This window comes from Rhineura floridana, chromosome 11 (assembly GCF_030035675.1).
Source record: "Rhineura floridana isolate rRhiFlo1 chromosome 11, rRhiFlo1.hap2, whole genome shotgun sequence".
In the NCBI taxonomy this organism is placed as follows: domain Eukaryota; kingdom Metazoa; phylum Chordata; class Lepidosauria; order Squamata; family Rhineuridae; genus Rhineura; species Rhineura floridana.
The window spans coordinates 22,816,787-22,839,627 of record NC_084490.1 but is presented as its reverse complement, the minus strand read 5'-3'; the positions used below and the strand labels follow the sequence as shown (position 1 = coordinate 22,839,627).

Genomic DNA, 22,841 nt, shown 5'->3' with positions numbered 1-22,841 from the left:
ACACTGCCCAACATTTCCAAGAGCAGCAGTGCTCCCTTCTGGCAGAAGGCTCAACAACACCTTCCAGCCAGCTTGTATCATCTTTACTCCCTCCCATTGCAGCAATTTAAAATCATCTTCCACTCTGCCCCCTCCACTTCATAATAATATCTCAGGCGTGAAACCTAGCCAACAGAAGCAAGCAATGGGGCACCCTGTGATTAGTGAGAGTTGATCTCTAATACCACTCACAGGCCTGTTACTATGGTTTTTGCCTTCCAAGTGGTGCCTGATTAGATACCAGGGCACTGACAAAATAATGTTAATGTTTGCTAATGGACATGTATAGTCCTCTAAACAAGAACATTACCTCTCACAGAGCTACAATTCCCCTTAACAAACGAGTTGCTAGGATTCTCTGGGGAAAACCAATATGCTTTAAATGCATGGTGTGCATGCAGACCAAGGTAAGATCTTTGCTGGAGTTACCTAGAACTAGGGGTGTAGAACTGGGGGCAATCTAACCTGTTTTCTGAAGGATTGTCTGCTCTACAGCAGTACCTGTTTAACTGATGTTCTGCTTGTATAGTCGTAAATAACAAAAATGACAATGCTGTGACCAGTCTCCAGTGTTCTCTTATCCAAAGGAAACTGAACTGTGTAGTGCTGTCCCTGCATGCCATTATCACTCCTCCTAAAAGTAAACTCACAAGCTTAGTGAGTGCTACCAGGATTCTAGCCAAAAGTGGGGCCACTGAAAAACAAGAGGGAAATGCCCAAGTAAAAAAAAACTTACTTCCATCAAAAGGAAAACAAAACCCATTGATGACTAAGCACACGCAGTAGCCATGGCTGCACCAGAGCACACATTTTAGGAGGAAGGATGCAGTGTAATGTTTGGTTGCAGTTCCCACTTGTTACTACAACTATACAACTAGCAGGTGAAATATACTATATCGGAAAGAATCCGTCTGTTGCAAAGAGCCCTGGGATGTGCATTACAGCTCTTGAGATATTGACATCACAGCATTCTGTGAGATCACAATTAGGGCCAGGCCAACCAGGGTCAAGGATGATGGGAAGGTTTGGGTCCCATTGTGACACTGTACTCAAGTGCAGAATTGTACTTTTCTTTGTAGGAATAAACATCAACCATTCACTTATAGAGAAGATAAAATGGATACTGATTTACCTTGGTTGATGCTTTCATTGCTTATTTTTAAGTTTGAATTTTGTTTTAAAACGTGTTCTTAGCTTTTGGGACCTATGTACTTTGTGTGTGTGCAATATCCAACATTAGTCAGAATTCTATTTATTTTGATAGGCCTAGACAGGCTGTGACCAATGTTGGATATCACTTGTGGTTCACACTGAAATAACAGAATTTAAAACACTACATAAAGCCAACAAGTCAGGAAACACCAGTAGCTGCCGATTGCTCTGTGTGGCCCAGTTGTGCCTGCCTGTACCCTAAGCGCTGTAGAACACCAACACCAATTGCAAGTTGATGGAACACAAACCTCTGCATATAATATGAGGTGTAGGGTGTGTGCAAATAACATCCCTTAGGCTTAGACCTTAATTTAACTGTGGGGAAAAGATTTGCCCCCCCAACACTGGTATTTTCTTGTATCTTGAGAAATGCCTTTTCTTGCCAGAAAGTGCAGCTCCCATCTTACCTTTGGCCACTGTTTGCCATTGACAACTTAACAGTCTTTTGTTTTTCTTACCACACAACCACATTTGATCTATTGCAGGCCCTTGAGATTAGCATGGTGCAAAATTAACCAGATGGGGATCTTTTATATATATTTTTCAAGAGAAAGCAAAATTTCTAGTCCTTATAACTGCATTGATAGGTTTAAAATGGGGGGGGGGGGTTTTGCAAACGTTGGAAGGTAAAAGTCCAGCAAGTAGGATTTTCAACTGGAAGATGTTCAGTAGCACACACAATCCTTTCTCCCTCTTGAGAGGCAGAAGCAAAACAAACAATTGAATATTGTCAGAATTTTGCCCTGGGTGCAGAATTCTGCCCCGGGTGCAGAATTCTGCCCCAGCATATACAGCCCTCGCCTGAACTTTGCCAGAAATCTATTGACTCCTAAAAGCCTGTCAAATCATAAACAGCCTAGGATTACAATATCTGAAAAACAGCCTCCTCTTGTGTAAACCTGCCCATTTTCTGTGGTTTTCATCAGAGACATGACTCCGGCTATCCTCCCTCTTCAGAGGCTAGGCAGGGAGCCATCAGCAGCAGAGCCTTGTTTGCGATAGCAGCCAGGCGCTGGAACACCCCCACATTAATGTTCAGTATACGTCTCCCCTTCCCCAACACCAAGTTAAATTTGTTTTGTTTAAATAAGCTTTTGACAAGAGATACCAGGTCAAACATTTCCTAGCTTTCTTTGCTCACTAAAAATTCTGCCATTAATTCCCCCCCCCCAATCTTTTGGTACCATCTCATGTGTGTTTTTAAGAAACTGACATTAGGCGCCTTAAGAAATGTACTGTCAAAAGGCAGGATAGAATGATTTTAAATGAAATAAAAAAATGTAACCAGTCATCGCAGACGTTGGCTATCAGGTAGTATTATTTGCATGTACAGCTGACTGGTATGAACCAAATGGCATCTACTCTTACAGTTTAAATGGAGTTGGGGGAGAGGCCAGCCAGATTCTTCTCATCACCCCACCCACTTTTTGGGTCAACCTACACACGGTGGAGAATAGCGGTCCCGATATCAGTGGGGCAGCGAGTCTGCTCTGGGCTTTAGTCAGAACTTTCAAGGAGCTGTCCAAGGTGCTGAAAGCCAGAGCTGATTGACTGCTCTACTGACATCAGAGCCACCAGCCTCCACAGGGTACAGATTCCTTCCCATGAAACATTTCCACTTCAGACCAAGTTGCCAGTTTACCAAAGGCCGCTTCTGCATTCTGCCATTTCTGGTTGCCTTTGTTTAACCCATCATAGGATGACTGTTGAGCCAACAAAGTTTCCCAGCCCCCGCTTCAGCCAAAGCTACTGGTAAAGTTCTGGTGTGATCCACTTCCTACCGGTCATCTATCCCAAGAGACTTTGGGACAAGCCTCCACCCCCATTATCCACCCTCTGTCCAAGTCTCCTAGGCTATAGCTTTCAAGAAGCTTCCCTTCTATCTACATACGCTTGTAGGTAACTTTTAGTTACATCACAACAGCAAAAAGAAAAAAGGGGATCTGCCCTGAATAAATACTACTTTACATGCCAACTATCTTAAGCCTGCTGCTTTTTACTCTTTGGGTAATGACACATTCATCTTCCCACCTCTAACCCAGAGGAACAGCTCACTCGAAAAGAATCAGCAGCTGTAGACGAGGAAGGCACGTGCAGACTGGATTGTTTTCCCACCCCACCCGCCAGCTGTTGATATGCTACAAACACAGGTCCACACGGACAAGGTGGACTAATAAATGTAGACTCATTGGTAAGGTGGACTCCTTCCTTGCTCCCCCTCATGTGAACACAAAGCCACCCATTTCTGTGTCATTCCGATAGTTCCATTCTAGCGGAGAACTAGTGGCTAAGCTATGAACCAGAAAGTGCTCCATTCTCATCTGGCCTCTGCCACAACTTCACTAAGCAAATCTTGTTAAGCCACTGCTCTGTCAGTCCCACAATCTTCGCCCCCACCCCAGCGGCAATATGAGTTGCTGACCTACCTGACATGCTTCCTGCTAAGAGGCCTGGTCTACATGTGCAACTAGTGAAGTGGCAGACTGCGCCGCTTCTCACTGCAGGCGGTTGCCGTTGTTGAATGCTTTTCCCCCTCCCTCAAAATACCTGAAAGTAAAATCAAACCCTAAGCATCTTAAGAGGCAGGTTTTAGCTCAAGCTTATTTCTTGTTCCGGTAGCTTTCTACTTGGTATTGCTGTGCTTTTGCTTTTTTTAATTAAAAAAAAACAGCACGGGAGAGCATTAGAAAATACTCTTAAGTTGCAGCCTGAAGTACAGTCCATTCTACCCCTTTATGCTGCCACATGGGTAGGTTCAAACCTGAGATGTCTGCAAAGCACTCTGAGCACACCCGGACAATATTCAAATGCTAAGAATCAACCCCATCCCAGCCCACATTTGCTGAATAAGGCCAGGAAAATGTCATCAAAACAGCTCTTCCCCATTTCTTTTAAGTTTATGTTAAGAAAGTTCTAAAGAGGTTATCCAAAAGCACAAGGAAAGAGTTTACCCCCTCCCACTTTAAGGTCCAGCAGTTTGTGTGCTTGTTTTAATCATTTTTCTTTGAAAAGGTAAAATGATGTTTCCTTTATTTTCATACAAACTCCCCAAAAATTAAACAAAAGGGGGGGGGGAAAGACACAGATGAACAAACAGTACCTCAGCGCAAATTTTAAAAAAAGAGAATTGAAGAGACAGAGAGGGCTTGAGCTGTCCAACTAGTCCACAGTAGAAAAATAAATCTTAAGGTGGTGGGGGAGGGAGGGAGTGCAGCAGGAACAAGAGGAGGGGACAGTACCTGTGAAGGTGTATATTCATAATTTAAAAAAAAATACCTGGGGTAGTGGAGGCTTTACAATGTGTGGCCAGTCCCCAAGCTGGGGACGGGGTGTGAGGAAGAGGAAGGAAGGAGAGACAATAGAATATAAATATATTTCTGACCAGGGAAGGGGGAAGCTAACCTTCCCGTCCCCGTTGCCTCAAAAGAGGAGATGGGGAGAGGGCATTACATTCGGAGACCCCATACATTCAGTAAGAAGGGCAGGGGTGCCAAAGACTGTGTCTGGAGTCACAGAGTTTATCCTGGGCATACCATCTTTCTAACCAGCATCCCCTCCATGTAGTGTTTATAGTGAGCTAACACAGCAACTGCAGAGATTTGGGCACAGGAGGGGGGAGGAGGGAGGGGGGAGGAGGAAGGGGGGAAGAGCAGGCCCATTCCTTAAGTAACCAAAATAGGACTGAAAGTAGTGCGTACCAAACTGTTGCAAGCTGGGATCACGAAACCTGGAGGTGGGTCTCGAACCTATGTCTTTGGGGCAAGCAGAAGTGATGTTTAATCCACACCCAAGGGAAAGGGCACAGGGTGGGGGGACTGTGGGGGTAAGGCCAGTCCTCACGCCAAAAGGTTATTGAGGAAAGTCTAGAAGTCTTTTTGAGTATTCAAGCCCATCTTGCACCTGTGGGTCAAGGGAAGATCTCGACCTGATGATGGGGGTAATAAGGGCTTGCATCCCTTCTCTAGCTCATACTCATGGGGCTCAGACAAACGAGTACTGGTTGTTCACAGCCCTGGCTCGTCCTTCCGATTCCTCCGGGAGGGGAAGGGATCCCCCTCCTCTTGCGGCTGCTCCCTCATCCACCTCTGGCTCCATCACCCGGCCCTCCTCCTCAACCTGCCCCTCAGGCTCCGGCAATCCACAATCGGGGGGAGCATGAAGCGGCCGAGCTGGGGGGAGTGGAGGTGGCAGGGGCGGCACATTATGAGAGGTGCTCGGTTCTGTGGAGAGAACAGAAAAGAGACAGACAGACAAAGAGAAACAAGATGGCCTGGCGTTAAGAAAAAAAGTGAGATGGAGGATACAGAGAATCATCCAAGGACCCCCAATGTTAAACAGTGTCTAGTTCTAAACAAGGGGGCCTCCCCACTACAGTTCTCTAAGATGAGCAACTCCAGTGTTATCTATATGCAGTAGCTAGAGCACTTCAAGCACCATCATTTGGGCACTACGCTACCTGGGAATGGGCAATGAATACATCAGAACTTAACTGACACCATTCTACTGGATATGGTTTATTTAGAGGTTTTTCAACCTGCTGCCCTCCAGATGTTGCTGGATTACAACTCCCGTAATGCCTGACCACTGGCCATGCTGGCAAGGTTGATGGAAGCTGGGAGTCCACTAATATCTGAAGGACACCATATCAGGGAAGGCTGGCTTAGAACAACTGCCTTCTATTATACCAGTTGTAGGGAACCTTTGGCCCTCCAAAACTACAGTTCCCATCAGCCCCAGCAAGCATGGCCAATGGGCAGGGATAATAGGAGTTGTAGTTCAACATCTAGAGGGCCAAAGCTTTTCCACACCTGTATTATGTGTACAGTAGTAGTTGCCTGATGAAACCACAGGGGCTACTGCTGTACAACTGTGTGGTGATGAGGCAGGCTGGTATTCCTTAAGACTGTACATATCCTCTGTGCTTCAAAAAACATTAAAATCTAAACTCTGCCATGCACCAAGAAAGCTGATTTCTAGGACTGTTGAAAATTACCAAAAACCACATAGAGACATCCATTTGTTTACTTGGCATAACTTACTCCAGTTTTATATAATACTAAGCTCAAAACGTTAATTGTGGTGAAAGTCTATTACTTAGTATTTGTAGCAACAACAGCAACAACTTTCACCCGTTCAAGAAATCTTAGCCAGTTAATCTTGTGAGTTTTAATTTATTTAAATTCGGCATAAATTTGCCTATGTTGGCCAAAGGGCCTGGCCTGGCCCCTGGAGTCCTGCCTTAAGAGTCTCAGGGCTGTCCTGGCTGGGGCTGATAGGAGCTGTAGTCTGAAACATCTGGAGGGGACCAGGTTGGTAAAGACTGCTCTACATCCTGGCCAATGACTCCTATCAACTGTACACCTTTTTCACCAGGCACTGCCCAGACGCTCATGCTGACCTTCACAGCCATATTACTACAAAGGATCTTTTAAAAAGCGAGAATCTCACCTTCAAAGATCCCTGGCTCTGCAACCATTATCAAAGTTTACATTTTGAGTGGAATCTCCACATACTCATCATTCTGGGATTACTTGGTGACCTGGGGCTGTACACAATATAGCGCTATGGGAACGTTCTGTCAGCGTAAGGATTTCTGCTTCCCCAATGGAACATTCTCCCGCTGCCCGCACGCCCCCAAATCTGTACTAAGGCTTCCCCCACTCCTCTGGAGCAGGTTTGGGGAGGGTATGGGGCATGCATGGGGGGGGTGAGGGGAAAGTCCTATGGCACAAGTGGAAATCCTTATACTGACAGGACGTGTTAGCTGAATACTGCCTAATATTCACACAATTGTTGCAATGAGGCCAAGTGTGCGTGTGCTGAATTCTGAATATCCCATCAGCCTAGGATTTTTTCCTTCTTCTTTCCCTAAGACCAGGGATGGGAACATTGTTGGAGTCCAGTTCTCATCAGCCCCAGCCAACTTGGCCAATGGCTATATATGATGGGAGTTGTAGTCCAACAACATAAAGAGGGCCATAGGTTTCCCATCCCTGTCTCAGACCTACTTCAAGCCTAAACTGGTCATGAAAGAGCTAAAAACCTGACAGTAGGCTTTATCAGAGACGTTTGTTGAGTTGCCAGAATCAATTATTTTATTTTAGTTGAAACTGTTTGAGCCTCATTATAAACATAAGATATGCATTTCAAAAAAGTGTGCAATGGCTTCTTCTCACTCTTCTTCCACAAGACAATAACTGAATGGATTGGGCTTAACTGACAGCACACCTACCTCATTTCATGTTTCTCCTGCTTGGTAGGCAGGTGGCCTCTCAGTTCTGTAGAGTCCTTTTAGTTGCTTCATTGCACAGAACAGAATTAAGGTTACCATGTTGGATCACAGAAGGCTGGAATTGCTCAGGTCTGCATTTCCTTGGCCCTAAATTGTCCTAATGTACTAAAATGTGTGTGGGGAGATTGGCCATCGAATTCCAGAATCACAGCCACACTTGGTTGTTAGATTGCTGGGAAATGGGGGTGGGGAAATAGGGAGTGAGAAGCAGAAGAGACAGCAACACTATATTCTGTAGGGTCCTGTTACTGTGTGCTGTTGATATATTATTAATTACAAATTGAGCTATTTTGCCCAATGCAGTCAGATTGTAAGGGGATGTCATGTTAATTGCAAACTGGGGCTGTAATTAGGCAGAGAGAGACTTTGGAGGCCACAGGGCATGCTGTCTTAAAGATGAGAATGGCAGCACATCCTGCAACATCTGAAGTTACCCAGAGTCACCACCGTTAAGGCCCAGCTCCAGAGAAGAAACGTGAGAGGCTGCCTTATACCATGTCAGACCATTGGTTCATCTATTTCAACAATGTTAACGTCGTCTCGCAGCAGCTCCCCAGGGTTTCAGACAGAAATGTTTCCCAGCTCTATCTGGAGATGCTAAAAGGAGCCTCTTCACTCCGAAATCTCTTCCCTGTCTTGTGTCACAGACACACAGTGGATGGTATGGGCATTGCACACTTGCATGACCCATGGATAGCGATGAGCTATGGCTTGGGGCTGTGACACACACACACGCTCACATATCTCTGCCTTTCTCCTGTGGTAGCTATTGCACACTTACACGCAGTCACCCGCAGAGGCGGCAGCAAGGATGGAGATGAGGTTGGGGGGCGAGTCGGGGTCCCCACTGAACCCAGATACCAGCGCTCGGCTCCCAGCCCGGTCCCGGCCTGTGACAGAGATGCCCACATCAGAAACAGGGATTGGGGGGGGGAGAGAGGGAGCAGTGGACATGAAGAGGGATGGGGTTATCTCCCCACGTGGCATGGAGCAGAAGACTCGGATGGGGAATGGGGGGTGGGGAGAGAGGGGGACATGTTTGGAGCCACAATGGAAGGTGGGAGATGGAGCATGACATGGATTGGCAACGGTGTCTATGCTCTTTCCAACCCAGAACCCCGCTCTTCCTAGGCTCACCGTGCAGCCTTTGTGAAGCAACCACATAGCTGACAAGCGTCACATCACTGGAGCCACCTGACTCAAGGGGGATGGGATGGACCCGGAAGTGCTCCAGCATGTCGAAGATGGTCTGGAACCAAAGATGCTGAACCCGGCATTGCCCATCTTCATTAAGGGAGAGGCGCAGGTGCTAGCGGTGGTAGAAGAAGGCTGCTATGAGAGAACCGTCGTGAGCCACAGACCCCTGCTGGATCCTCCCTCACCCTGCCCCACAACCTGGCACCATCTTGCACTCACCTTCGCTTTCCCCTGGAAGTTAAAAGTCAGGACATATTCGCCACGTCGCGTCTCACTTTGCCGCACTAAGAAGACACCATGGCTGCTAGCTCCCCCTGCCAATACCAGCTGGGCCGCTTTGAGACGGGACAGAGTACCATGGAACCAAGGATATTCAGAGAGGGGGTGTTCTGTGTCGCCAAGGCTTCCCCCACCTGGGTCGGGCTCCCCTTGGAAGAGGAAGGAACCTGAAGCAGGGAGAAAGGCAGCAGAAGTCTCCCCAAGCCCATTCAGACAATTCTGGAACCTTGCTTGCACATCAGGACTGTCCCAGAATCAAGGAAGAGAACCAGGAATCCTGGTTCTATCTCAAGCCGTTACCTGTGGTGTCAGGGGTTTCAGGGAAGGTCGAGTGGAGGAGCCCCGTGGGAAATGGCCCTTCATCAATCGGCACTCGAGGTGGCAGCTCAGGAGGCAGCAACTCCATTGAGTCAAAGTGGGAGGCAGCGATGGAGACCGAGCTGGGAGACATGGAAGCTGAGGGGCGTTCCATCAGTCCGCCATAGGCACCTGCAGATGGGGAGAAAGGCCAGGTCACAGGTCATGTGCAAATGCAGCTTCTAAATATCTTGGCTACATTTTGTGTATGATACACTGTAGAAAGAATAGTCACCTCTCATTGCCTTCTAACTATGGCGTGACACCTTTGTGTGTGTGTGTGTGTGTGTGTGTGTGTGTGTCTCACTCACTCTCTCTCTCTCACACACACACTCAGAGAGAGAGAGAGAGAGAGAGAGAGAGAGAGAGAGAGAGAGAGCGCTAACCAATGGGCCAAAACCAAGGATGACAAAGAAAATGCATTCTTACAAATCAGTAAACCAGAAGCAAGACTTAAAATGTAAAACTGCGAAAGGGGGGTGGGGGGAATTATAGGAAGTCACATTCTCCCAAGCCTCTTTTCCTATGAATACAGAATACAGAACAGAATAGAATAGTATTGAATTAGTTCATAGACCGTATCAAAGAGAACAAAATAAAATATTGTTAGACTCCACATAAAAATATACATAAAACAGAATTTCATTTTTTTTTAAACAAACTAAAAATCAAACATTTCAAACAAAATTAAGATAAATAGTGATCATATATCATTACATCCTACAAGACATATTGTAAATATCATATATTAAGCTAGTACCATATATTAATACCATATATTAACTGCTGGAAGAGCTGGACACACAAAAAGGGTAAGAGAAGGGAAGAATCCGTTTCTAGATTATTTCTGATTAGTATATAGAAACCAGAATTTAGAGGAGGCCTTTCTTTTTTTATATTTTTATCCCATTCTTCCTCTCAAGGAACTCACAACAGTGTATATAGTCAATGTCCATTCCTATTTTAATCCCAATTCCTATGAGAAAAAGACTATGGTTGAAAAGGCATGAAAAGTTGGTAATACAGTCTCTCCTCCTTTTCAGACCATAGATGGGGAACCTGTGGCCCTCCAGATGCTGTGGGACTCCAACTCCCATCTGCCCTGGCCAGCACAGCTAATAGTCAGGGTTGATGGAAATTGTAATCCAATGATACTGGGAGGTTGACAGACTCCCCATTGCTGGATTAGACATTAATTCCAAAATGAGATTTCATTATCTAATTGTAACAGGTGTTTTTTAATGTTAATAGTGGGAGAAGACTGAATATTGATTAACTACATCTGTTCAGGTTCAGGAAAACCTGGGGGGAGGGGGAGCAAGCGGGCAGGCAGGGAGGGCGAGCGGGCGGGCGAGTGGACGGGCAGGAGGGAGGGAGGGCAAGGTTATCAGAATGGCAAAGCTTGCCCCCAAAGGGGCAGACTTCAACTTCATGGCATAGGAAGCTGTCTTATACTATGTCAGACTATTGGTCCATCTAACTGAGTATTGCAACACTGACTGGCAGTGGTTCTCCAGGATTTCAGGTACGAGTCTTTACCAACCCTACCTGGAAAACCGGGGACTGAACCTGGGACCTTTTGCATGCCAAGGATGTGCTCTGCTACTGACGTAGAGCCCTTCCCTGATGAGGTAGTTGAAAATTTTGCCAAGGGACTGATGGTGGCACTCTACTTTGGGGTGGGGGGGAAGGCCACAGACCTTGGCTGAGCTGTTCGCTGCTCTCACTCGGCACCATGGGAAGCTCCCGGCTGGGCATGCTCTCTGAGTGGTTCATACAGGGCTGCTCCAAGCTATCAGTGCTCTCTCTATGGAGATAAGTAACATTAACCAAAACAGCTAAAATCAAACATCGTTCAAGAGCAATCTGCTTCTAAGTACCAGATGCAGGGGGCAAACAGGGGGAGGATATCACATTCATGCCCTATTTGTGAACTTCCCAAAGACATCTGGCTGGCTGCCACTGGAAACAGAAATGCTGAATTATTATTGTTATTTGTTAGGTTTATTAATCGCTTGATACTCGAAGGTCTCCAAGCAACTTACAACAATATTAAAAACAAATATAATACTATAAAAACCAAACAATAAAACACCACCACGCCATACAGCCACAGGAAGCTTTGGCAGCTTACTAACAACATCATCTCAGTCTATCAAATGCCTGGGAGAAAAGATAAGTCTTTACCTGGTGCCAAAGAGATGTCAATGAGGGTGCCAAGGAGACCTCACTGGGGAATGTATTCCACTGATGGGAAGCCACAACTGAAAAGGCCCTCTCTCTTGTCACCACCCTCCAAGCCTCCCTCAGAGGAGGGATCTGGAGAAGGGCCTCAGAAGATCTAAGGGTCCAGGTAGGTTCATATTGGGAGAGGTGTCGCAGAGGATATTTGGGTACTGAGCCATAAAGAGCTTTATAGGTCAAAACCACACTTTGGATTCGGAAGTGTACAGATAGGCAGACGGGTAAGCTAGAGCAGCAGTGGGGAACCTCTGGCCCTGCAAATGTTGCTGAACTACCACTCCCATCAGCCCTAGCAGGCATGGCCAATGACCAAGGATGATGGGAGTAGGAGCTCAGCAACATCCTGAGAGCCAAAGGTTCCCCACACTTGAGCTACATCTTTGGTCTGACTGCTTGTGTCAGGGGTGGGCAATCTGTGCCCCTCTAGATGCTGCTGGACTACAACTCCCATCATTCATTCATTCATTCGATTTAGATCCCACCTTTCCTCCCAGCAGGAGCCCAGGATAGCAAATAAAAGCATTAAAACACTTTAAAACATCATAAAAACAGCCTTTAAAATATATTAAAACAAAACATCTTTAAAAACATTTTTAAAAAGCATTAAAAATCTTTTAAAAAAAGGTTTAAACACTTCTATTTAAAAAAAAAGAAAGTTAAAAAATATATTAAAAAGCAATTCCAACACAGACGCAGACTGGGATAAGGTCTCAACTTAAAAGGCTTGTGGAAAGAGGAAGGTTTTCAGTAGGCGCCAAAAAGATAACAGAGATGGCGCCTGTCTAATATTTAAGGGGAGGGAATTCCACAGAGTAGGTGCCACTACACTAAAGGTCCGTTTCGTATGTTGTGCAGAACAGACCTCCTGATAAGAAAGTATCCGCAGGAGACCCTCGCCTGCAGAGTGCAGTGATTGGCTGGGTATATAAGGGATAAGTCGGTCTTTCAGGTATCCTGGTCCCAAGCTGTATAGGGCTTTTTACACCAAAACTAGAACCCTGAACTTAGCCCGGAAGCTAATAGGTAGCAATTCTTTCAGCAGTGGGGTGACATGTTGGCGATACCCTGCTCCAGTGATCAGTCGCGCAGCCGCATTTTGCACCAGCTGCAGCTTCCGGACCAACCTCAAGACCAACCAGCCCAATACAGAGCGCAATACAGTAATCCAGCCTGGATGTTACCAGAGCATGGACAACAGTGGTCAGGCTATCCCGGTCCAGAAACAGCAGCAGCTGTCTTACCAGCCAAAGCTGGTAAAAGGCATTCTTAGCCACTGAGGTCACTTGGGCCTCTAGTGACAAAGATGGATCCAGGAGCACCCCTAGACTATGGACCTGCTCTTTCAGAGGGAGTACGACCCCACCCAAAGCAGGCAACTGAGCAATTATCTGAACTTGGGAACCACCAACCCACAGTGTATCCATCTTGCTAGGATTCAGACTCAGTTTATTGGCCCTCATCCAGCCCACCACCGAGTCCAGGCAGCGGTCCATGGCTTGCAGGGCCTCTCATGATTTAGATGTTACAGAGAAATAGAGCGGGGCGTCGTCAGTGTATCTCCTGATGACTGCTTCCAAGGGTTTCATATAGATGTTAAACAGCATGGGGGACAAGATGGTACCCTGCAGCACCCCACAGCACAACTGCCAGGGGGCCAAAGGACAATCACCCAATGCTATTCTCTGAAAACGACCTTGGAGATAGGATCGGAACCACTCTGATACCTCCGATACCCATCTCACCAAGTTGGCCCAGAAGGATACCATGGTCAATGGTATCAAAAGACGCTGAGAGATGAAATAAAAATAACAGGGTCACACTCCCCCGTCCTTCTTCTGATAAAGGTCATGCATCAGGGCGACCAAGGCCAATTCAGTCTCATAACCAGGCCTGAACCCAGACTGGAATGGGTCAAGATAATCTGTTTCATCCAAGAGTACTTGCAATTGCTGTGCCACAACCCTCTCAATCACCTTCCCTAAGAAGGGGTTATTTGCAGCCAGGCGGTAACTGTCGCAAACCAATGGGTCCAGGGTGGGTTTTGTTGGATAACCGCTTCTTTCAGGGTAGTTGGAACCACTCCCTCTCACAACATGCATTGACCACACCCTGGATCCACTCAGTCAAGCCCCCTTGGCAAACTTTCATAAGCCAAGAAGGGCAAGGGTCGAGAGGACATGTTGCTGGCTGCATCATTGCAAGCACCTTGTCCATGTCATCAGGCCACATCAACTGAAACTATTCCCAAGAAGTTGCAGCAGATGCTGCACTAGACACCTCACTGGGGACTATAGTAGGTGTGGATGGGGCATCAAGATTGCTAAGGAGGCTAGCAACTTTACCCTCAAAGTGCCTTGCAACAATTCATAGTGGGCCTCCGAAGGGTCTAAATCTCCATTTCCTGGAGTTGATGTCAACAGATCCCTGACAATATGGAAAAGATCCACTGGAGGGCTCCTTGAGGATGTGATGGTGGTAGAGAAGTGAGTCTTCTTCACCGCCCTCACCATCACACAGTAGGCACGGTTGTTTTACTTGTGCCTGATCAGCCTCACCGCACATCTTTCGCCACTTGCGCTCTAGCTGTCATCCAGCCTGTTTCATTGCCCTTAACTCACTGGTGTACCAAGGTGCAAACCGGGCTCCACAATGCCAGAGGCTCAGGGGCAAAAATGTCAGGAGCTTGATGTGCCTCGCTCTTCCACATTGTGACAAAGGCTTCAACAGGGTCACCTGCTCTATCTACTGGGAACTCCCCCAGGGCATTCAGGAATCCATTGGGTTCCATTAGTCTCTGGGGGCAGACCATCTTAATCTGTCCACTACTCCTGCAGGGGAGGATCAGAGCCATAAGTCTAAACTTCACCAGGAAGTGGTCTGACCATGACAGTGGAGTGACATCCACCACCCCTATCTCCAGACCACCCCTTCCTCCATCTCGAACAAAAACCAAGTCGAGGGTGTGCCCTGCCCTATGCGTTGGGCCAGTGACAACTTGAGACAGCCTCATGGTCGTCATGGAGGCCATGAGATCCTGAGCCGGAACACTAGAGGCAGCCTCAGCATGGACAATGAAATGAGCCAGGACTATTGTTCTGGGCTCCTCCAATACCACAGCTGAGACGGCCTCCGCCAGCTTGGTCAGAGACGCTGCCAGGCAGCAGGGTGGATGGTACACCTGCAGCAACCCTAGTTTCCTGTCTCCTTGGCCCGACACCAGGTACAGGCCCACATAACCAGCTCCAGGACAGAGTGGTTTCCTGGTGAGAGATGAAAGTTATGTAGACCACAGCAACTCCTCCCCCCACATCCCTGCAGTCTGTGCTGGTGTTGCAGCGGGTATCCAGCTGGGCAAAGCTGGGTCAGATCAACTCTTCCCAGCTCACCCACCCAGGTCTCAGTAATGCACACCAAACTGGCATCTTCATCCACGATCAAATCATGGATGAGAGTGGTCTTTTTTGTACCGTTCTGGCGTTAAACAACAACACACAGGCCAGTGGGCACAGCAGATGAACGACGAGGAATCCATCCATGAGAGGAGTGGGAGGGAGGAACAAGGCGTAGATAGCCTTGCCCTCGTCTTCCACGGTAATTCACCCCCCTCATAGCTATACTTCCCTCTACCCATGATCACTGAAATTGAGGTGGCATCACCCATGTTCCTTCTTACTAAGACTCCTCCTAAAAACCTGATATGGACCCAACAAGAGCCCACTAACAAAACCTACCTGAACCAGTTATCCCAGTAGGCCTCTGAAGAGAACTGGGAGCAGTAAGATCCACTCAATATCTTTCACACAGGGCACATCTACTCCTCCTCTGTCTCACACCCAGGGAGGGCCAGCCTTCTGCTAGTTGCAAGCTCTCACTCTGAAGGCATCTGGAGACTTTCTCCTATCATTTGGTTCACTGCACAGGCTCTCACCCTATGCAGAAACTACACATGGGCCATATGCCCTCCCCATTACCAACCTCCTCTAGATTGGTTAAAAAAAAAGAAATTGAAGGGGGTAATGCCCTCACCCTCGGGACTTCCTAAGGGGCTCCCCAAGGGATGACCCCCTTCAGTGTCGACCCCACCGGTGGCAGACCTGCTGCCCAATGGCAGCTAGGATCTTATGCCCCCTGACACAGCCAGTGGCTGATACAAGAGGCTGCAATATTTACTGCAGCCTCTCTCTGGAGCCAGGGTCAGGCGGGGGTCCTAGTCCTTGCAGCACTTACCAGGGACTTCAGCTGTCTCAAGAGACAGCAACCTAGAGCAGCGAGCAAGGAAGCACTCAGATGCTCAGATACTCACTTCCAGGGCAGGTCTTCTCCAGTTCCCCAGTGCTGCAGCTGTTCCCCTGACCATTGGCCAGGCTAGCTGGGGCTGATGACAGCTGCAGTACAATAGCGTCTGGAGGGCCACACAAGGCCTACCCCTGATTTATGCTTTTAGCAAGGGTCACAACACATGCATATTCACTTCCCATTCTTACCAGTGTCTGTCTACATACTCTCTTATAGCATATGAAGCTGCCTTATATAAAATCAGACATCTGGTCCACACAGGCTAGGGCTGTCTGTTCTGACAAGCAGCAGCTATTCCAGGGTCTTGGGGGGAGGGGGGAAGCCTTTCCTAGTCTTACTGCTTATAATCCCTTTAACTGGAGTTGCTAAGGACCAAACTGGACCTTCTACATGCCCAGTATATGTTCTACCACTGAGCTATGAACCTCCCAGTCTGCTGTAACTTACCCGAGGCCCATGCATTCCTGAATGTCTGCCAACCACGAGCGCATTTGCAGTGAGTCGACCGTCTCAAGGATGTATTCTAAGGAGCTTGATAGCTACAGTATGGGGGGAAAACAACAGTCATAGATACATTATACTTTTGGGGGGCTTCCTATTCATAGACTCCCCTCATGTGCCCCTCAAAAGTTAAAAAAAAAACAAAGGAAACAAGTTGCAGTGCAAAAGGCAATAAAGTGCTTCCTGGCTCTTTCTTACAAGAATCGTTATTGCTGTACAACTGAGCTATGGCTCCCTCCCTATATCACACACACACATACTGTGAGGAAATCCTGCTTATATGAATTAAGATTTAACAGCTATTAGGTAATGTGTTCTGATGTTTGTATTGTAATGTACATTGTAATGTATTTGATGTGAGAACTTTTTTTTGTGGTCCAGTGATAGTATAACTATTGTCTGGGGCCTTAACTGACACCTGTGAATTAGAATTCTCAGCATGCAAAAGAAGGATAGAAGGTATGTATATTTCGATTGGTTGGTGGAGGTTTAGAACTTTCAGTTAGATAGTGTGATTGGCTGGGGCTGGACTAGAGGGGGCAGAAGAAGTGTGCCGGTCAGCAGAAAGTTAGTTAGCCAGTGTTACTTGATCGGAGTTATTGGTGCTTGGTGATCATGAAGTCAGCAAGAAGAGGACAACAGCAGAGAAAGAGGATCAGGGGAGAAGGAGGAAGACCTGAGAGGCAGGTGGAGTGGCTTGGTGGCCAAAGAGTTGCTGGGGGTAGCTGAATCACTTGGCTTAGGCTGATGAGGCAAGGGAAGGACCTGTCTGCAGCATCAGCGAGAAGCAGCTTGGAAAGTTGGTCTCTTGTGGCTGGTAGGGGTACCAGAGGGAAGAAATCCTGAGCAGTATACCAACACAAACCTACACTTCAACAGATTGGTAAAGGGTTGGAAAAAGACGTTTCTAGCAGAGTCCTCAGATATAGTGTTGGTGAGGCTTAACTGGGGTGGAGAGAATAAAAGGGCAATTTGGCAAAAAGGTTTTGATAGGGCAGCTAACTTTTTTCCTGAAGCTGTTTTAGTTGAATATAAAGTAACAGTAACAAGTTAACAAAGTGTACACTCATTTAAAGATACAATAGTATTTTTAAAGTAACCAGATAAGCTTGTGCACTTAATCATCTTGTAATAAATAAACGTTAGCTATCTTTAATTAATTAACTAACTAACTAATTAATCATCTTTAATTGATTACCTTTGCTAAATATACTATCTGTATACGACTGGCTTTATACTACACCTGTACCCTACAGTTAACAGGTTATTGGCAAGTTAAGGATACAGAGGGAATAAGTGAAACTGAATGGGGCAGCACCACGGGCTTAGGAGAGCCATTGGAATGGGAGTTGGGTTTTGTTATTATACAATAAGTATATGCCCTCCTTCCCTTCGCATATAAGTAAAGTAAATGCCCTCCTTCCCTTCACACATACAATTAAAAAACAAAAGGGTAATCCATATAGTAATAAAGCATTCATAATAAGAGAATCAAGCCCCCCCCCCCGTTTTGGGATTCAACAGAAAGCTCTTTTATCAGCCTTTTACATTTCGTCACACATTCTTTGTCAGCTTGCTTAGCTGTTCATCTACACCACAATGGCTGAATTCCTCATTACTGTGCTTTTACCATACAAAAAAAAAAAAATCACAAAGCACCTATATGCTCCTCTCACTCACGGAGCACACACACATATAGTTGTCTGGCTACAAACACTAATATAACATATGAAGCTGCCTCATAGAGCTTCTGCCTTACATGCAGAAGGTCCCAGGTTCAATCTCCAACATCTCCAGGGAGGGCTCAGACAGGCTCTAGCCTGAAGCCCTGGAGAGCCCCTACCAGTCAGTGTAGACAGTTCTTAAGCTAGATGGACCAATGATCTGACTCAGTATAAGGCAGCTTCCTATGTTCCTAATGGTGGGCTCCTCTCCTCCTGAAGGCATGGGAAACTGCTGGAAGATGAGAAGTCAGTCTGCTCAGGAACAGTGCCACTGGGACTGCTGGAGAGGAACTGTGCAGCTGCAGACTTCATCTTCCCAGAAGAGAGGCAAGGAGAAAAGCAGGTAATTGCTAAAAGCACACTCTAGCCAGCCTGTATTGCAGGAGTGGGGAGCCTTTTTCATCCCAAGGGCCACATTCCCTCATGAACAGACTTCTGGGGTCACCAGTGACGGGAGGGGCCAGAAGCAAAAAGTGGGTGCACAACAGATGCAACTTTTACCTTTGGAATGTAGGGTACATTCCAACCTACTGGGGAGAGTCTCAAAGGCCAGACAGAGGCACCTGGAAGACTGCACTTGCCCCCTGAACCCGAGGTCCTCCACCCCTGTTGCTGTCTTGGCTGCTGCTAGAAGGGACTTTCTCTGCGAAGCCAGGACAAGCAGAGGAGGGGGGCTGATTCCATGCGTTCTCTCACTGAGAAAGTAATGTGCAGATTAACTCAAAGGCTATGGTCACTGGGCATGTAAGCATTATGCTTCCAATTATTACTGAAGAGGTTTCAAATGTGTGTTTTGGTACCTCCTTGAATAGCTTTTTTCTTTTTAACCAGACCTGCAAAGTGAAGCCACTAACGTTCTGCCCCATCCAACCTTAATTTTTTTCCCCCACCTTGAGCACAAAGGTGTTCTCCTTATCGGGCATTTCCAGGGGGGTTGTTGTCCGCACATCCACTACGCAAGAGCAGGCAATGCTGACCCGTGGCTTGGATGCCTGGGGGGTTAAAGTTAAGGAAAGAGACAGTTATGCTAATACCCCCTCAGTCCCAGACCAGGAATCTTGTGAAGTCCTAAGCCTCTGGCACTCCTCCCCAACTCTCTCCATCCACCCTGATCCAATGATCCATTGCTCACCTTTGGGGGGATGTAGAACTCCAAAAGGTAACCCTCCCCTTCCCCTTTCCCTGCTTTGCGCAGGAGAAGACGGCATTTCTGCCAGCGTGTCCGGCTGCCTCCGCCTGCCCCATCATCAGCTACAATGTAGTTCAGTAGGCCCTCACGCCGCACACTGGCCAGTTCTACTCGGAGGGTGGCTGGGGAGGCTTTATTGAGCCGAAGGCGTTCAAATCTGTGAGTCCAGCGCTCAGAGTCACCGCCCCCTGAAGAGTTGGAATTACTGTTGGCTCCGGTGGCTGCGCTGTCTGCACCACCAGGGGATGACTCGGCCGAGGTCTTCCACTGCAGGATGCCGCGTACGCTACCTCGGACACTGCGGCTAACGTTGCGTAAAGAGAAGCGCTTCTTCAGCTTTGGTTTGGTGGCAGTAACTGCTGCCACAGTAGAAACGTCTTCAGAGCTACGGGACTGGCTGCTAGAAAGGCCAGAGGGTGGCCCCAGCGGAGGCTCCACAGGAGAGGCGACAGAGGAGTCGCTGCATGTCTCAGAAAGGTCACGCGCAGAGGAGCAGCCAGTGAAGGGGGCAATGTCACAGCGGGGCGGCGAGTCACTGGCATAGGCTCGGCTCACTTCTGCCTCAAAATGTTCCAGGAAGTGCTCAGCAAAGTGGCGTGAGAAGGCAGCTTCAGCTCCTGGTGTGGCAAACTGGGGGTTCTCACCAAGAAAGGCTCGAAAACGACGAGCAAAGTCCGCTGCAGCAGCACGGGCATGTGCCTCGCAGAATTCCCGCCAACCCGGAGAGGGAAGAGAGGCAGGTTCTCCTACCATCCCTCCCCCCGTTGGTGACAGGGGCACTGCGCTCCCATTCATGTTTGCCCAGGTGGGGCCAGGTAACAACACACCCAGTGCCAGGACTGGGCTGCTGTTGAAACTAGCAGCTTCGTGACCTGCAGAAGGAGAAATTGAGAGGTTCTTATGAAAATGCAAGAAGCAAACAACCTTGTTAGGCTGCTATCATTGTTCATGATGCAGGGAAGAGAAGAGAGATTCTGGGAGGGGGGAAGCCACTTATACTGAGCAATAAGTAACAGCACAATGATGCCATTATACATCTGAACATTTCACACAAGCTGGGATGCAACTCTATAGCCATTACCTCAATCTATATTATAGAAAACTCTTGTAAAAAGGCATCCCTCTAAATGTACAAGGCTGCTTTCAAATTGAACCAAGAATCCTGGAATCACAAGGGAAACCAGGCTGCAGCACAGCAAATGGAATTAGAAAAAAATGGAAATTATCATAAGAGCCAGATCTGCAGTTGTGTGCATGGTTCTTGTCTTTAGCTAGGGCAAGAACCAATGCTTTCATGGAGGTTCAATGTTAAGCTCAGAAATAAGCATCTCCCCCACCCTCGAAGACAGGAAGCGGAAGCGTGTACAGACAGAATTAGAAGTCAGGGTGAATCTCTAACCTCAAAGTAGCATTCAAAAATTGTTTCATGCAGGAAGGAACAATTAAGTCATGACAGTCTGACAAACCTCATTGTTAGCAACATTCAACAACACTATTTTAGCTGAGCTACTTTATAGCCCAGTTGTGACATGAATGTCCAGAGGAAGAACACCTGGGTGGCCATAAAGAAGATTGCAGCCCAGTAACAGACTGCTGGCAAACTTCTGGATGAGATACCACCTGCTGATTACTAAGACTCTTGCAAAGAATACTGGATGACCTTGGTCTGAACTTGCAAGGCACTACTTGACCAAGAGTGCATATTCAGGATCATTGCAAAAACTCTTGCTTTGGAAATTTAACACACATTTGTAGACCATGGGGATTCTTTAAAAAAAAAAACATTAACAGATCATGCAAGACTAAAGTTATTTCGCCCCTGGAATAAGAGCCAAAGGCTTTGTTCCACCTCATATCACTGAGAGTCAAATCAACTGTGCTCACACAGTACAGGCCTCTTGCTGTACTACTTCAGAGTGTCAGGGGAAAATACTAATACAGAAAGCCTTCAACCTTTCCAAATGGAAGGTGCTTTTAACCTAAAGGTGTACTTTCAAACCAGAGGTCTCACATGCATTCCAAGATAATAATACTATATAAAAGGACTCTATCACACAAGTATCTGCATGTTTCAGTAAGCTCTCGGTCAAAGTCATACACCTCAGTCTAACAACTGCAAAGGTTTCATGGGGTAACCTAGTCCCTTCCAAAGCAGGATTAACTCTCAAAAGTGAATCCAGTCCCTGCTGAGAAGCAAACTCTTTGTTCTGTATAGGCCTTTGCCCATAGACCCCTTCTAAAGTTTCCCCTCTTACAATGTTGGAAAAGAACAAGTCATTTCCAGTACCTGTTTGTTTTTTTGCTCTTTCCTGCAGCTATGTCTGCTTTTTACACTAAATGCTATTCAATTTGCCTATTCCAATATGCTAATTCCTCTGAATGTGAAATTCCATGAATATAAGACACTCAAAATGGAGAAAGAATGGCATCATGATCTAACTGGTGGGGAACAGGACACAAGACTTAGGGAAGTTGTAAGTGGAAAACCTCATAACCTTAGACTGGGAAGGAAAGTTTTGCAGGGGTAGGATGTCATACGGGGATTAAGAGCATGAAAGGAAAGAAAAACTCTGGCATAATAAATATGACTCTATTCATACTGACAATATTTCTCCGGGGTCTCAGGCACAGGTCTTTCAGCCTTTCCACCAAAGATCCAATTAGAGATGCCAGAGATAAAACCTGGGAGCTTCTGAATTCAAAACATGCTCTACTGGTCCATTCTCTAACTCAGGAATTAAAGGAGTGATAAGAAGAGTGGGCACTATTGGGAGATGGACATACAGCACAACCAAGGTGGCAGTGGAGGAAGAGAGCAAAGGACCCTCCCCCCTATATATATGTACAAACTAGGAAAGGCTAACAGAGAGAAGGGGAGCATGAGTTCATACATCTCTAAGCTGACCAACTCCCTATTTTTAAGTGCTCCTGTGCCTTTTAAGTGCGTCACAAAATAGTCTATTTTACAAAAGATGGCTTCACCCCTTGCTACACCAAGGCGATAGGGAAAGCCACAACCTGGTTAACTTCTCAGTATTATTCAAGTCTTGCCACACGATCCTATGCATGCTTCATCATCAGAACTAAGCCCCAAACAATTCAATTGGTTTTCCTTCCAAATAAGCGTGCGCAAGACTGCAGCCTAAAAAATGCAGGAATCCCTTCAGGTTCTGGACCTGGTAGCCTTATCTATCCCTCTTTGGGAAGTAGGTGGAGGAGAGAAAACAAGTGGCTCCTCTTCAACAAGGGAAGGCGAGAAAAGAGCGCCTCTGCGATGAGGGGCAAGAAAGGGGGGGAAGGGAGCTCTATTCGCCTTCGTGTGTCTGTCACTTACCATCTCGGCCTCGAGTCCCTTCCAGGAGGAAGGGTTTGCCTCTCTCCCTGTCTCTCTCCCTGTCCCCTTTATGTCACTTCCGCTTCCGGGTTTCCTTCGGTCAGGTGACAATATTCTCTTCCTTTCCCTTCCGTCTTCGTCATCAACTCAGGGGAAGAAAGGGGCCTGGGGTAAAAA

At 47.0% G+C, this 22,841-nt stretch overlaps 1 protein-coding gene and 1 long non-coding RNA gene across 2 annotated transcripts in view; one reads left to right on the top strand and one right to left on the bottom strand.

Annotated features, from left to right (window-relative positions):
- The window catches only part of LOC133365840 (uncharacterized), a 22,670-nt gene extending 13,066 nt beyond the window's left edge, over positions 1-9,604 (top strand). Inside the window, exon 3 of the long non-coding RNA XR_009758324.1 lies at positions 8,658-9,604. This is a non-coding gene — a long non-coding RNA (uncharacterized LOC133365840). The remainder of the gene's footprint in view (positions 1-8,657) is intronic.
- SH2B1 (SH2B adaptor protein 1) lies at positions 5,371-22,841 on the bottom strand. Its single transcript, XM_061588159.1, has 10 exons — positions 22,665-22,841; positions 19,274-20,202; positions 19,032-19,133; positions 16,364-16,455; positions 11,077-11,183; positions 9,320-9,508; positions 8,960-9,186; positions 8,681-8,852; positions 8,325-8,433; positions 5,371-5,471 (listed from the first exon to the last, which is right to left on the bottom strand). The coding sequence occupies exons 2-10, from the start codon at positions 20,123-20,125 to the stop codon at positions 5,453-5,455; spliced, it is 1,869 nt and encodes a 622-aa protein (XP_061444143.1). The 5' UTR covers positions 20,126-20,202; positions 22,665-22,841; the 3' UTR covers positions 5,371-5,452.